This window comes from Corvus cornix, chromosome 3, assembly GCF_000738735.6.
Source record: "Corvus cornix cornix isolate S_Up_H32 chromosome 3, ASM73873v5, whole genome shotgun sequence".
NCBI classification, from domain to species: Eukaryota; Metazoa; Chordata; class Aves; order Passeriformes; family Corvidae; genus Corvus; species Corvus cornix.
In genome coordinates, this window is record NC_047056.1 from 22,054,564 (window position 1) to 22,069,791 (window position 15,228).

Sequence of the window (15,228 nt, forward strand, 5' to 3'; positions counted from 1 at the left end):
CTCACAGTGATGCCTAGGTTTTAACTTTTATGGTTTTCTGGTTCTGTACTGCTTAGAGTGTAACTCAGAGGTTTCTTGTAGCTTGATAATTTCTGCTCACTTGTGCTAGGTAGACATGACAAAGCCTCTCCAGGCCTGCTCTCCAAGGTCGCCCAGACCATCCTAGGCCCAAAAAATATAATCCAAAGAGCTTCTAAGGAGGTCCAGCAGAGGGGAAATTACATCATTGAACTGAAGCTTTAATTGGAGAATTAACCCTGCTATACAAATGAACCAAACGTATAAAAGTGTGAAGAACTTGCGACCTGTCATCCATCTTGGGGTCCATTTTGGCAGTAGCCTCTGGCTCCCAGGGTGTACCTTTGAAGGCTTTTCAAATAAATACCTATTTTATTCTTTTACTCCTGTCCAGTCTCTGTGTCTAGGAGGCCTCATAAGGCATCAACAGATGCCAGCATACTTAGCTAGATGCCACAAATTTCTGGGTCCATCCAGGTTACAGCTAAAAACATTGTTCAGTTGTAGCAGCCCTTGTTAAGAGTAAGGACAAAAAAAACACGTAAGTCATAAAAAAAAAAGACTACCATGATACTTTTATTGAAGTTTCATACTGTGCATATACAAGTGATGAGAAAAAGCCCAAAAAGTCATGCATGTTTTTCTACACTATTTGACCACTTTGCTGTCACTTGAACCACACTTAAGACAAATGCCATCATAAGCAAGTTTCAAGAGAACATTTCAGCAGAACTTTAAAACAAGAACCAAAAGTAATTTTTCACACACCTCTACAGTATTAAAAAGCTTCAGTATCAGTTAAGAGAAAATAAATTGTGCTGGACAAGGATAGAAACTATTTACAACTATTATTTGAGCTGAAGTAAACCACGGTTTCATAGAAAAAACTTGGAACAGATCAGATAACATTGTGCTATAGGATACAGCTGATCAAGTTTTTCCACATCATTTTATCCATGAGAAGTCATAAAAAAATTGTTTAGGTCACAAGACACTGGGCAAGACAAAGTTTGAAACTGCAACTCTGCAGCTGATGTCAAATTACACAAGAATTTCTACCAAAAGAGTATTTTCCCTCTCTTCAGCTTCACTCCTTAACCAAAAAACTCCTTACTGTGAACACAGGAGTGGAAAAGTTTAGAGAATGAGGGATGGGAAAAGCCTTTCTGTTATTGATATGGTAAACTTAGATAAAGAAGTGTCACACGTCTGAAAAGTTTTCCTTTTAGAGCTTCTGAAGTCTTAATTAGTAGAAAGCCTTTCACGGGCTGTAGAAGGTTGCTGGGCCTTGGCCTTTTCTTCCTGTCATAAGCAGGTGCAATTCACTTTTTTGTGTACAAGCAATTATCTCCTTCTGTATTCATTCATTTTCTGGCTGACAGAGAGTGTTCTAGGAGCTTAAATCATTCTGCTTGAGTAAGCATTACTGTCAGTCTGTAACAGCATCCATCTTCATCGACATCCCAAAAAAGTGCGTGCCCAGGAGGGGAGGTACACCAGGCCCATGGCAGCATCGTCTATGAGCACAGCACAAAGGGTAGAGGCTGGGCTTGTACAATAATCCAGTTTATATTTAGGCACCTTATGAAACATTTCCAGGAATGCAGCACTCAAATGCTTCCAGAGAACTTCACTAAGTTAAATGGTGGACCCCAGGGAGTCTTACCACGTCACTTGAGAACACTGCTGTCCATCACAGGTCCTTAGCCAAGTCTTAAAACAAAACAACTGAGCAGGGAAGAAGCAGACAAGCTTGATTTTCATGTATTTCTGACATACTTCCTTACCCAAGTCTGACTAAGCAGTTGTTACTGCAACATATGTAAGGAAACTCCCTGCACAGCATGGCAGAAGGTTAACTTCAGCCTGCCATGTCTGATTTAATACAAGGTGGCAAGGCATCACCATCAGAGACTGCTCGGCCTTTCCAAGACAGGGTTCAAATTTGCACATAAATGTGGAGAGAAAAGCACATAGACTCAGGTTAGCAATTCTGACAGTTTTTCCATTATTCCAGGTACTACATATATGAGAAAAAAGCTGACTGGTCTCTACAAAACAGTAATCTCTATGTTTTGTGCTTCAGCGGTGTAGTTCAGAAAGACTAAAAGCTTGTGACAAAAGTATAAAAAAAAGTATTAAAGTTTAAAAATCCATTATTCATCAATTAGCATCATTTAAAAAATCTCAAACCTCGTATCTTGCCTAACAAGATGTCAGTGTTAAGAATACACTTGCATATTACTATTACTTAACATCTTTCGGCAACATGCAGAAAATAATAATACAGGTGGCAGTAAAACATCCAGTGCTGTTTTAATACTCCCAGTAATGCTGGGAAACAGTACAAATTAGCTAGAAAACAATAATACTGACAGTTTTGCATATCTGTTAAGTCTAGTGAGGTAATATTGATACTTTAAAAACTTATGCCACTTCTGCACTGCTTGCTTTTATTGCTGATTTAAAGATTAAGTGAATATTATTTTTTTTAATTGCACTGCACCCCAGCACATCTTAACACTAAGAATATGATTCATTAGTTATTCCAATGCTACCACCCAGCACAAGACCAAGTTCAATTAACACTTGTACAGGGAAATTGTATTTGAAGAAACTCACGCCACTGGATCACCTGCTACATGATGGGAGAGAAAAAAAATCTCATATCCTGGCAAATCTAATTTTAGGTTCTCTCCACTGATGCCTTTTCTATAAACTTAAATAAATACTGCCACCAAAAAAATTACTCCCTATTTTCTAGGTCAAACTTTTATTGTAAGAGTACATAAGTTAATAAATAGTCCCATTCCTTTTTCCTTCCAAGGGAGTGCAGGTAAAGTGCAGCAGCAGCAGCAGGAAGCCCTCTGAAGTCCGTGGTATGGCTGTGTCAGATGCGGAGCTGGTAGCCCACCTCGTTGAGTGTAGCCAGGTCTCCTTTCTTGTCCAGCACCGCCGGCCTGCGCACAGGGGAGGGAAGAGGGCGCTGCTGACCCGCGATCCCGCACCGCCGTGCAGGTGTGGAGAGCACAGCAGCCACCCAGGGAAAAGCTCGCCTCAGAGGAGGGCTGGCTAGACCTGATGTCATCTTAGACACAATCCTGCCGAATCTGCCACAGAACTGCTGTGACTGAGCTGTCTGTGTGGTGCTTCTGAAACCACGCACCAGTGAAGGACAAGCTGTGCCATGCTGGGGTCCAGGATGTGAGCCTAAAGCACCCTCTCCTCCTGACTTGAGAGAGGGCCTAAATGAGCAGCTAAGACTAGACACACCCCACCTGTCATCTACCCCGGAGCAGGACCCCAGCGTTTAGAATAAAGCTGGAACAGCTGAGAGCAAACAGGCAGGGCCTCTCACAGGGCCACTGCGTGTTGGCTCTCCCAGCTGCCCCTTCCTCCTGGCTGCATCTGTGTGAAGGGCTAGAGCCCACCAAGCAGAAAACACAGGGTGGACTCCCTTCAGTCTCCTGGCTTCCAACATTCTGATACCATTCACATGAGTAATCACACATACATGGATGCTGTTAGAACATTTAAGTATACCAGCAGCCTGAACCAAAGGAAACCTTGAGCTATCAGTCTCTCTCCTTTTAGCAAGCAATGGAAAAGCTCCTGGAACAAAGTTGTCAAACCAAAACTATCCAGCTGATTTATAGTCTATGGAAGTGTCTAATCTGAGAGCTTATTGCAGGCTCTTGGCTGTTTTCACAGTAAGCAGTCTGTTTGCTTTTCTAAAGACAGACATTGTTTAGAGCACACATTTCTCTAGTACTCTACAGCATGTCTGCTTCCCTGCAGAAACACAGCTAAAGCCCCAGGAGTACAATGGGAGGCTGATCGTGGCTCCAGTGCTTTCAGCTCCTCAGCCCTGGTTTCCAGCTCTCTGTGCTTACTCTTTGCTCATTCTGCAGCAGATGTGACCCCTGAGTTTGCACAGCCAGGCTGGCGCTTATCTCCCTACTGCAGGCTGCCAGCCCACTCCCGCTGGAGCAGCTCAGGGCAGGCAGCAGGGCCCCGGGAGAGGCAGCAGTGCCACAGGCAGGCTGGAAACCAGGGAAAGCCCGGCCCTGCCTGGGGCACACACCAGTGGAAGAGCTGTACTGGTGCAGCTCCAAGAGCTGGGGGTGTACAGCTCACACATACACATGTGCAACAGAGCCTCTGAAATATTTTTTAATTCTTTGGTTCAATAAGGAATTCTTTAATTTTTAAGAGCAGAACTGCTAACACCAGGTCCCTGCTGAGAATCTGCACAGCATTTGAGAGCTGGGGACATTGCTATGGACAGCTACTGATCTGCCTAGTGGCACATTGAATGAAACCTGTTGCTTTGCCACTTATCTAAGCACCTCTCAGGATAACCCCACCATCCTCACTGCAGCACTGCCCTGCGCCCTGCCTCATGTTTGTCTCAGTTTAAATACTTCACAGAAGTGAAGGAGTCTTCACTGGTCTCTCTCACTTGCAGGAAGGGATCACACTTAGAGAAATCACTGTAAGATAGTTTGGATGTTTCCACATTATTCCTTCAGAGCAGATGGGATTTGACTAACCAGTAAACAAGCTACAAGCTGCGTCCCTCTGCTTGCATAGGAGTCAGAGACCAGCAAGAGATGCACTGTATGATATTTCCAGTGTCCGTCCTTCCTTCCTCCCTCCCTCCAATTTAGGGATCCTCTTCACACCTTTTTCTCCCTCCCTTTAATTAAGGTCAGAATATGGTTTTAATTAAAGCATGCCTGGATGTAGTACCTTCTCTGATTATCCAAGGGAGATGGCAAGTCACTGTACAGCCATGGTGACGTGCCCATTTCCACCCATCCACCACAACTTGTCTGTAGCTTTTAGCTACAAACAGACTGTCCTCCTGAGTTTCAGAAAAGACAAGACTTGGTCGGACCAGAAGCACCACAGATCCAATTCTCCTTGGCTGGCAAATGACCTTATGCCAAACGTGCCCTCTGAGGTGAGGGGCCTCTGCTGTACCGGCCCATCAGATCACACCTCCCATCTAAAGTGCCCTGACCATGAGCAGCTGAGCAAGCTGTGCCCAGCTGCTGGGCACACAGCATCCATGAGCTGGCTGCACTGGAGCTGCCTGATTTTACACATCCTAATATAATCCTGCTCCCTTGCACATCCCGATAAAACAGACTAACAGAATTTCCCCTTCAGCAGCTACACTGGGCTGGAAGCACACAAGGCCAGTGTTGCCATGACACTCATAGAGCATGCATATGTTAAGCCTGAACATGAAATTGAAAGGAAATAGATCTGGTGAACTGGCATTTAGGAGCAGAGATTCTCCAGGCTGCTGCATGACCCTCCCTTCCAAACTCACAGCAACTCTCCCAAACCCCTCCAGCTCCAAAGCACTCCTAATGAGGATGAAACACTGCATTGCCTGCTCCAACACAGGCCTGCAATTTACTGCACCCTCCTGCTTTGGGACTTCAGGGGATGGGCAAGTGGACACAGTAAAGCTTCAGACTTACCAGAGAGATTCACACCACCCTATCTATATCCTCTGTATTCATGCAGGATCACACCAGCTGTGGGCTAAGAGCGTAACTGAGCTATGCATGGACTGCTGCATAGCTCAGTTAATGAGCTGCAATTTGACTACATACCACCCTCCTAGGCAGGCACGTACTGGGTATTGCATTGCCACCTGTCCTGCAACGTGCCCCACCTGCCTTGCAGCTGCATTTCCAGGCTGAAAGGCTATCGTGAGCTTGCTGGCAGCCACCACTAACATTTACCTAATAAACTTGAAGGAACAAGGATAAGAAGTTAAAGGTTTGAGGCTGTAAAATCCTCATCCATCCTTAAGCACAATTTCAGCCTTTGTCCTTCAGAAACAATGCAGCAAAGATGCTCTAGTTCACCACTCCAGTTCACATATCCTTCAGTGGGAGATTTCTCCCAGCAGGCCCATGTAATTTTACTGTTGACGAAACCCAGGCTGTAATAACAGCTTGTCATCAGCAGGTGAAGCCTTTCAATTGAATGTCTTATTCAGCCCCTGCAAGCTCATACTGGAGCAAAATACTTCTCTCCCTCTCTCCAGCAAGCTCAAAAAAGCTGTAATTACAGCACATGAGTAAGAGATCCACCAAGAAACAAAACACAGTGTTGATAAGCACAGCCATTCTTCAGCTAGCATTCCAGCCTGAAGCCTAGCAAACCTGAGTCTTTCCCATTCTGTGTGTAACACAAAGGCCTCTCACTCCATCAGGTTCTCAGAGATCCGTCAATATGGAGAAGAGAATACCCAATTTCTCCTCTTGTATGTCTTGCCTTATGTCAACCACTGCACATGCTGAGATGTGTCATTCAGCTCATCCCTGACCAGAGGATGCTGTTCCCCCTTCAGGGCTCAGAGCTCATCATGCTGTATCTGGGTCCTGCATCTTCTATCATGGTGACCCAGGGTTTATTTTGGAGTAACTTACTTGCTTTTGATACAGAGCAACAGAGCAGAACCACTGAGCAGGTAACAGGTGCTGAAGCCACTGCAGGGCCACCTGTACACTACCTGTCTTTCTGTCCTGGAAAAGCAAAGCTGCCAAGGAGGGATCAGTCACTGCAGAGCAGCCACATGCCCAGCAGCTCTTTCAGGAAACCAGCTCTGCTGGAGAGTCTCCAAGGCCAGTGACACTCACTCCCCTCCAGAAATACATGATCCACTCCAGCAACTGCAGAAGCACTATCAGAAACTCAAAAATGAAACTGTTCCTCAAAGAGAATCTAGGAGGTGAAGAAGCCTGAAGCAGCCGAGCCCATTGCAACTATAATTATCTCTGCACTAAACAAGGAGCTCTCCGTGACGAAACCCAAAGTACAGCATCATGGACTGAGTGTGAATGAACATGTAAAAATAAAGGCTTGCTGTGAAATCATCTGCTGCTAATGTATCTTGAAGTTATCTTTAGAAGGTTAGTCTAATGTCTTTGTTAGCTGCTTTCAAATAAATAAATAAGTGCTGAGACAGTAGTCTGGGAGCCTATTTAAAAAGCAATGATCATAAATATGTGACTAATCTGGGTTACGTATAGGCTTTCACAGTTGTCAGCTTCCTGGCACAGAGCAGTACAGCTAAAACTCAGCTCTTCCACATCTAAGGTAAGGGAGTCTGAATTGCCAGTGGCTGTAAAAGGCCTGTGGATCTGGAAGCTCAGTTTTATCCATTTAGAGGTATTGCATGCAGTGAGTCCTTCCTTCCCACACAGCTAAAGAACAACTCTTAGCTACAACACACATGGAAAGTGGTCTGGGGTATTTTTAAGCTCATTAAAATCAAAGAATACAATCCAAGTGATGTTTTCACTCTGGAAAGAGAGAAGGTTTACTTCCCCACCACCCCTGTAAGCTGGACAGTCCAAGGACCCTGCACAGAGGGGCCATCAGGCAGCAGGAAGCACAGCAATGCCCGGACATCAGCAGTGCCAGCAGCTTCTGGAGCCTCTCTGGTAGCTGAGGTACCTGGCGCAGTTTTCCTGTATGTGCCAGTGAGCACGAAGTTTTGTACAGCAAACATCCCCAGCCTCCCTTCTGGCCCAGCAGGAATGGTGGCAGGAATACTCACGATTTATCTCTCCTGCAGGCCCGCCTCTGAGGGCTGCCCTGCCTCCGGCGAGGGGACAGCGACTTACCCCGGGGTCTCTCCTTCATCGGAGAATGGGCACTTGAGGGTTTCAGAATCTGTGAGAGACAGGGGAGGGAAGGAAGTGGCCTTCAATAAAGGCAATGATTCACTGCAAATAAAAAAATTAAAATAAAGAGCCTCTTACAGTAGCAGGGATGGCACACAAAGAGCCTTCAGTCCCTTGGTGCTTATTCAAACCCTGCCCAGGTTAAGAGGAACTCAAAGCTGTTATCATGTGATAGCTGTTCAGGGGCCCCCTGCAAAAATTAGTTGGTGTCACCAGTTCAGTTCCCAGCTGAATACTGTCTCATCCACAGCTTTCTTCAGAGCTGGCAACAGCAAGAGATAAGAAAAATGGCTTTGAGCCTCAGCTGAAAGAAACTCAGGCAGACAAATCACCCTCTCCAGCTTTTCTCTCAACAAACAGAGGTGACCCTCTCTCAGGCTGAACTCTGACAGTGAGGCTTTTCAGTAGGTCTCCAACTTGCCCCATCCTCCAGGTCCTCCCAACATCAGAGGGCCATAAGCATTACACTCACACTCTGGACTGTTTGAAAGACCTGATCCTCCGAATTCAGCCCACTCACAATGGAAGCCCTCTGAACCAAGCAGCTCGAATTCTGTAGTAACTCAAGGGAAAGACCAGATGCAGGGCCTTCGGCCTTCAAGGGTTCAGGGCTGTGGTCCTGGCCCTCAGGCACTCACAAGGACTAGACCCAGTGTCCCAGCTCAGCACACACAGAGAGCTGGTCCCTCTATCAAAAGCAAGTACAAAATTCAGTAAGTCAACTACCCATATGGACTTCTTCAACTCGAGCCTGCTTCAGCTGTTTGCTCTCTGGATAGTATTAAAAGCGTATGAATAGAGAAGAAGGAAAAAAACCCAAACTTAACTACATCAGTAATCAAGCCCATATGCTTAAGGTGACAGCATGGTACAAGGTGTCCCTCAAAACTCCTTGGCAGGGCAGGAGAGATGGCAGCAGAACATAGGGGCTACGATGCCACTGGCAAGGCTCACCCAAGGTCAGGGCAAGGGGGCAGGTGCCTCAGCCAAAACGGCACGTGGCTGCTACGTAGGAGCCATTCTTTAGCACAGAAGGGGACGAGATCCCAGAATAACTTGGACACAATGCCACATACATACCTCTCCTCAAGAGCCAGACCCATACTTAGCAACACACCTGCTCTGCTCTCGCTGCTGGCAGCCAGCTGGACAGGCACCAAATCTGCTTCCACCACGACCACAAACAGCTCCTCGCCCATGCCAGGCTCAGAGGCACGGTCAGGGACACCCCTCATCCCCAAGGGCAGCCAAACCCTGCAGCCCCCTGGCAGCCTGCCCTGTCTCCCCGTTGTTTCCCAATGAGCTCTTCAGTCCAACCAGCCAGCAGGGAAGCACCCATCTGTCAGGGAGTCAATTTACTTGCCTTTCCCATGTAACCTGTTCTGTGATTTAGCTGAGGGTGGTGGACATCAGCCCCCTGGCATGTCCTGCAAGGAGAGGCAACCACTGACACAGATGTCCCATGGCACCTCTTGCAGCTCAGGTGCAAAAAGCAGAGACCTCTACCTGCGACCGGGCCACTCTTCCCAGCAGTTCCAGCCCCAGCCATGCTCATTCTTCCCAACCACCTTCTTCTGGAGTCATTGAGGAAAGCCAAGTGGGCAACAGCTCCTTGATGGCCAGGGACAAGTATGGGTTCAAGTGTTCCCCCGGCTGAAGGGGAGATCCTTCAAGTAAACAGCCATAAGGGCTTGAAAACACACCAAATCCTGGGGAAGCAGCACTGAGACAGATGCAAGCTCACTGCCAGCACACCCGATATCTGCATGACTGGGATCGGCCTGCTGACACAGAGCAAAACCCATCTCTGCAGGATGGGACAAGGCACAGCTGCCTCCTGAGCCCAACACCCACATGCACAGACCTACCTTCATCCTCATATCCCTGGCAAACTTCTCCAGCTCCTTCCTGACTTCTGTGCGCATCATTTTGGACACGTTGAGGACCAGCTGTTTCCACTCGATGGGCTGGAAGCTGTGCGGCTCGTGCGGGACGTACAATCCGATTTTGACTTTTTTGACTGAATGCAAATACTTTTTATAGGAGTCTTCGAATTCGAAGATGAGGTCGCTCAGAGTTCGGAAAGTGAGAGGTTTGTCCATCAGATCCGATCGCCTGCTCATGCCCAGCGAGCCGTAGCGGCCGTTGCAGTAAATCCCAAGCACCACGTGATGAAAATAGTTCCCTGAGAAGTGGGTTTTAAAGCTGATGGGGAATCGTTCCACGGAGGGCTGCCCATTTGTTAAGTAGCTGGGGTGCACTGCATCAAGGCAACAACGGTGCTGGGAAAGCAGCAGGTACAACTGCACCTGGAAAACATCTTCAGCGGGTTTGGGGTTTTTAACTGCCAGGGCAAAGGGCTTTCTTGCAAACACAAACTTGTTCTCACTGAGCCCAGAAACAGCCAGTGCTGCCAAAGCCCATCTCACTGCTTGGAAAATAAGATGCAATGGTTCAGACAGGGAAGAATAAGAATGACTCTTAATCACTCTTAGGGGAAAGATAAAAACCCCAACACTGTTCAGGTCAGCACACCCGAAGAGAGACCACCCTCCCTAGATCTGTGGAAGCTCCCCATTTGATAGCAACATCAAACTCCCACGCTTCCAAAGGCAGAAGTGTTTACCTCCCTTTCTTGAGGGTTTGATACTTAGTTTAAGTAAACTAAGTAAAACTTAGTTTACTGAGCCTCATTTTCTCATGTCTTCAAACAGTACCAAGAGATTTGGATTTACTCCTCTCCACGGTGACAGTCTGCCTTTCCTTCTGTAAACTGGCCCTCAGTATTGCCACTCCTCATACTGAGTGTTTTAGCATGTCACCCTTGTAACACATTGCTGAGAGGAACCAAAGGAAAGCTCTGAGATGGATAACTAATTAGATAAGCACAGAGACATGGTCAGAAACAACACTCTTAAAAAGCAAACCCTGTCCCTGGAATCACTGACTGGCCATTTCAAAGGCACCACATGCAAGGGCCAGGACCAAGCTCCATGCCAGTGCAGCGTGTGATCTCAGAGGGGAGCTACGTGCAGGTCACCTCCTTGGGAGGCTGCTGGCCCGTGCCAGGGAAAGGACAGGCTGAGAATCCCTCACGCAAGCAGCTTTGCGTCAGCACCTACGTTGCACACAGCTCCACGCTGCTAATCCCGGGACAGCTGAAACTCACCCTGGCTCCACGTGCTGGCACCTGGCCCCTGGGACAGCAGGTGCCCTTCCCCTCTGCAGCTGAGGCCCCCACCCACGCCTGGGGGATGGAGGAGGGATGACCAGAAAAGGCTGGAGCAAAACGCTCCAGCCTGGGGTTACTCCAGCCAGAGGCACCTGCTGCAACCTTGGAGCCATCCCCTGAATCAGCTGGTCATGGTGCTGCCACTACAAAGTACAGCAGCCCAAAAGGCAGGCACTGCCAGGATAGTGTCAGGGCATCCTGACAGATGGACGAGTGGCCTCAGCTCCCACTGAAGCTGTAGGAACCTCCTCAGACCAGGATTCTGCTCTGGGGATTGCCAGCATCCCCTCTTCTCCCTGCCTCATGCCCAAAAAGGAGGTATTCAACAGCACTGAAACAAGAGCCACTGCACAGCTGAGATATCCTGGGATGTTATTGTGACCAGCCTTCCTCCCCTGCCTGCATAGCACGGCTGCCTGACAGCTGCTGGGAAACTGAGAGCACAAAAAGCCTTTGTATCAAGACTGTAAAACACAGTTTGGGCTCAGTTCTGGTTCTGCCCAGCTTGACATGCCACCACCTCACCACCAGTGTGACTCCCTGGGCTGTTGACCCCTGCCTGCACCCCACATTTCACTTCTTCGTTCTACAGGGATGCATGCAAAGCATCCAGTGGCTCTCATCTCTCTCTAAACCATTTTCTCATGGGGATATTTCACCCAGTGTTTGTAGAATTTCACATATTTAAACTTTTGGCTTCCGGGTAAATGCAGAAACCAACTAATAAGAGGTTCATGAACTGCCCAGAATCTGAGGTCAAGAGCAAGGAGTTTCACAAACAAACAAAAAAAACAGGCCAAGAAAAACGCATTGGCACAAAACTTTCAGAACAGCCACAGGGAAGGTTTTTGGGTCCATGTCAAACATGTTTAGCTGCATTCAGTGCTAGATGTCATCAGCTTTAGCAGCCTGGAGAAAACGTATTAGAGGGTAAAGGAACAGACAACACTGTGGGCTCAGCTCACGGTGCATGCACTTCACTGTCTGTATGACCACAAGTCTGGAAGACTGTGCACAGCAGAGCACAGCCCTCCCTACCCCATACACCTGTCACCCAGCCAAGGCCATGTGCACCCACCTGCTACCCCACTGCCATCACCCTGCAGCGACTGCCAAAGCCCACCCCAATACCACCTACACCAACAAAGAACAGAAACAGCTCTACGTGCCTTAGGTGGTCTCACTGGATTACTGCTGCCTCAGGACTAGCTTCTCCAAGAAAAATACCTGCCCCCCCACCATCAGTAGACGATTTATAATTAAAGATTATAAATAAACTGCAAGGGCAGAATGGGCCCTAGTGCCATTATGTCAACTGGAAAACTCAGCACACACTCATCTCATTTAAAAGGTCACCTTGCTTCAGGCCTTAAAAGGTGCATCCTGTGTACATCAAAGTCACGTTACAATAATTTGTGTCCTACAGACTGATTCTTGCAAAAGCCCATTGTATTTATCATTCTGTGTAACTGAAAAAGCACTATCTTTTATTAACACCTATGAAGCTTTCAAACATCGCCACTATTTTTCCCCATCATTATGAAAGGGTTTTCTCTCTGCTCCCCCAGTGCCTTTCTATTAATTCCATACAAAGCTTTGGTGGCCACCCGCCACACATACACACTTCTGCCACGAGGTCTCAGAGAAGTTGCAATTTAATCTCATTATACAGTTAGTAGGAGTAAAAGAATCTTTTGAGGGCAGAAATTACCCACCATCAAATAACCCAGCAACAACCGCTGTGGAAATTAACCTTTAGGTACAGGTTGCTTCTGCTGAGGGACTGGTTAATGAGAGTCCCCACCCGAGATGAAATACGCAGCAAATGGGCTGGAAAGGCACGTCAGATCTTCCCCTCTGTCCATGCATCATTATTAATAGCTTTTCCTTTCTGCTCTGCCCAAGGAGAGCTGTATTGTGGCAAACAAAAGGCAACCACACAGCAATGCTGCAGCTGTAATCACACTTTTGAGCTGGGACTGTAACTGCAGGATGGAGAGTCGGGGAGTAAATTACATGTCACAATAGAGAAGCAGTGCAGAGCAGGAGAGGGCAAAAGCAGCTGCAGCAAAGCTCAGTGGCCTCCTGATCCTGGGTCTTCATGTCAATCAAGATGATGGAGCCAGGCTCTTCTCTGTGGTGCCAACCAACAGCACAAGAGGCAACAGGCAGAAACTGAAGTACAAGAAGCTCACAGGTCAGGCACAGAAGAGTTCCAGTGAATGGGTAACATCAGCCCTGAGTCCAGTCACTAGAGGGGCTCTGCAGGGCTCCATCCTCAGCCCAGATCTCCTCAACATCTTTATTAACAACTTGGACACAGAACTCAAGGGAATAAGTAAGTTTGGGGACAGCACCAAACTGGGAAGAGCTGTTGACTCCTTCAAGGGCAGAGAGAGCCTGCACAGAGATCTCAACAAACTGGGGAGATGGGCAACCACCAACCACACAAAGTTTAACAAGGGCAAGTGCTGGAATCTATACCTGGAAAGGGGCAGTGCTTCATGTCTTAAGAGCCCAGCAAGGGTGTTTTTTGCTGAAGTCTGGTCAAGATGGCCACAGAAAACTACAGCGTGTCTGGTCCTCCCCCCTCCTGCCACTCCCAGGGGCTGGGGCCATGAGCAAGTGCCACTGGGCAGCAGCGAGCTGGAGGGATGGCAGCAGGCTGGGAGCAAGGAAGCGGCTTTAGTTACATCTGCAATGCTGAGGTTGCTAGCACAGAACAAGACGTGGAGCAGGAGGAAAATCAACCTCACACTTCAAAACCATCTGATAAGGCTTCAGTAAAACCAGAAGAGCTGTTTTTCCAAGCAACTGCTCAGAGGGCCTCCAACCACCAGCAGTAAACACTCAGAGGTTTCCAACAGGAGTCAGGCAGCATTTCCCATGGGCTCGGGATTGCTTACTGTGAGGCAGAGTGCTACTGAGCCTCCATCTGGATATTGTCTACACAGAGGGCCCAGAGTTCCCCCTGGCAGCTCCAGTGTCCATGTAGGAAAGGCTCAAGCATCTGGTTCAGCTTCCCAAAGCAGGACTGCCAGGCTGACATCCCCTGGATTGGGAAACCTACTCTCCAGTGCCTGGCTGCAGTCAGAGGTGACTATCTAAAAATTAGACCATGACAATGTAAGCAATTAAAAGCTCTCTCCCAGCTCTTCACAGCTACTAGAGGGGCTGTAGATATTCAGCAGGATCCTCCTTTCCCATATTTCAGTTAGCAAATGGGTCAAGTTGTAGACAAGCATGCAGGAGGCAAAGAGGAGCACTACATGGACATCAATATCCTGCAATGACTGCAAGAAGCTCTCCCCCTTACCGAAAACACTTGCTCCCAGCCCAGGGATGTACCTGCTGGGCTGGAGGAGATGGATGGACCCAGGTCTCCAGTGGTGATAAAGTGATTGCATCCACAGAAGGAATAGTGCAGAAGCTGTTGAATAATTTCTCACTCCTGAGACACTTTCGCTCTTCTCTTCCTTGTTTGATGATATTATTGGCCAAGGGGGTCTAATACCCTGTGCGGGTCCAAGCGTTACCTCACATGAACTGGGAGAAGGATGCTGAAGGCAACAGGAGTGAGTTATGCTCAGCCAACGCGGATGCGCTCCGCTAAACTCCCCGAAGAGGGATGCAGTGTGCAGCTTCCCTCTCCCCCGCTGATATTTTGCTCTCCAAGTTTTAATAAAGTGAATGCAGCACAGAGAAAATTCCCTTGGCACTTTCTGGTTTACTATTCCCTTTCATGAGCTCAAATCAATTGGATCTTTGCTCAGAAAGAGTGGGCTGAACGCACCATTACTCAGCTGATTTACAACTGAACTGAGAAATGCCCTGGGGAACGCAGCAGGAGGAATGCTTCTGGTTAGGCACTGACAAGTAGATCATGTAAGCAGAAAGATATGAAGCCAGTTCAGACAGCTACACAGAGAAAAAGAGCTGTGCAGACTGCTGCAAAATAATACTGGAAGATCTGTTTGAGCTTTCAGTCATCTCAGAGCAGCTGCTTCCTTGCTGCATGCAGACAGGGCAGCTCAGTACTTTACCTCACTGCCCTATAAAAACGCTCCAAGATCAAGTGCATTGGCAATTATGCAAAACTTAATTCTGCACCAAGAGGGATTATAGAAGCATTTTATAAGAAGTCACACAGTAAATTGCACGAGCCAGCAAGCAGCTCAATTAAAGCAACATCTCGCTAAGCCGCTCTGCGCGAGCCAGCCTTTGAAGGAAGGCTCGCGCCGAGGGTCCGCTGGAGTGGGCTGT

At 47.7% G+C, this 15,228-nt stretch overlaps 1 protein-coding gene across 1 annotated transcript in view; it reads right to left on the reverse strand.

Annotated features, from left to right (window-relative positions):
* Positions 1 to 564: 564 nt before the first annotated feature.
* VASH2 (vasohibin 2) overlaps positions 565 to 15,228 on the reverse strand; it is a 34,579-nt gene continuing 19,915 nt past the window's right edge. Inside the window, 3 exon segments of the mRNA XM_039569419.1 lie at positions 565 to 2,978; positions 7,607 to 7,722; positions 9,602 to 9,983. Coding sequence (XP_039425353.1) covers positions 2,909 to 2,978; positions 7,607 to 7,722; positions 9,602 to 9,983 — 568 coding nt within the window. The 3' untranslated portion in view covers positions 565 to 2,908.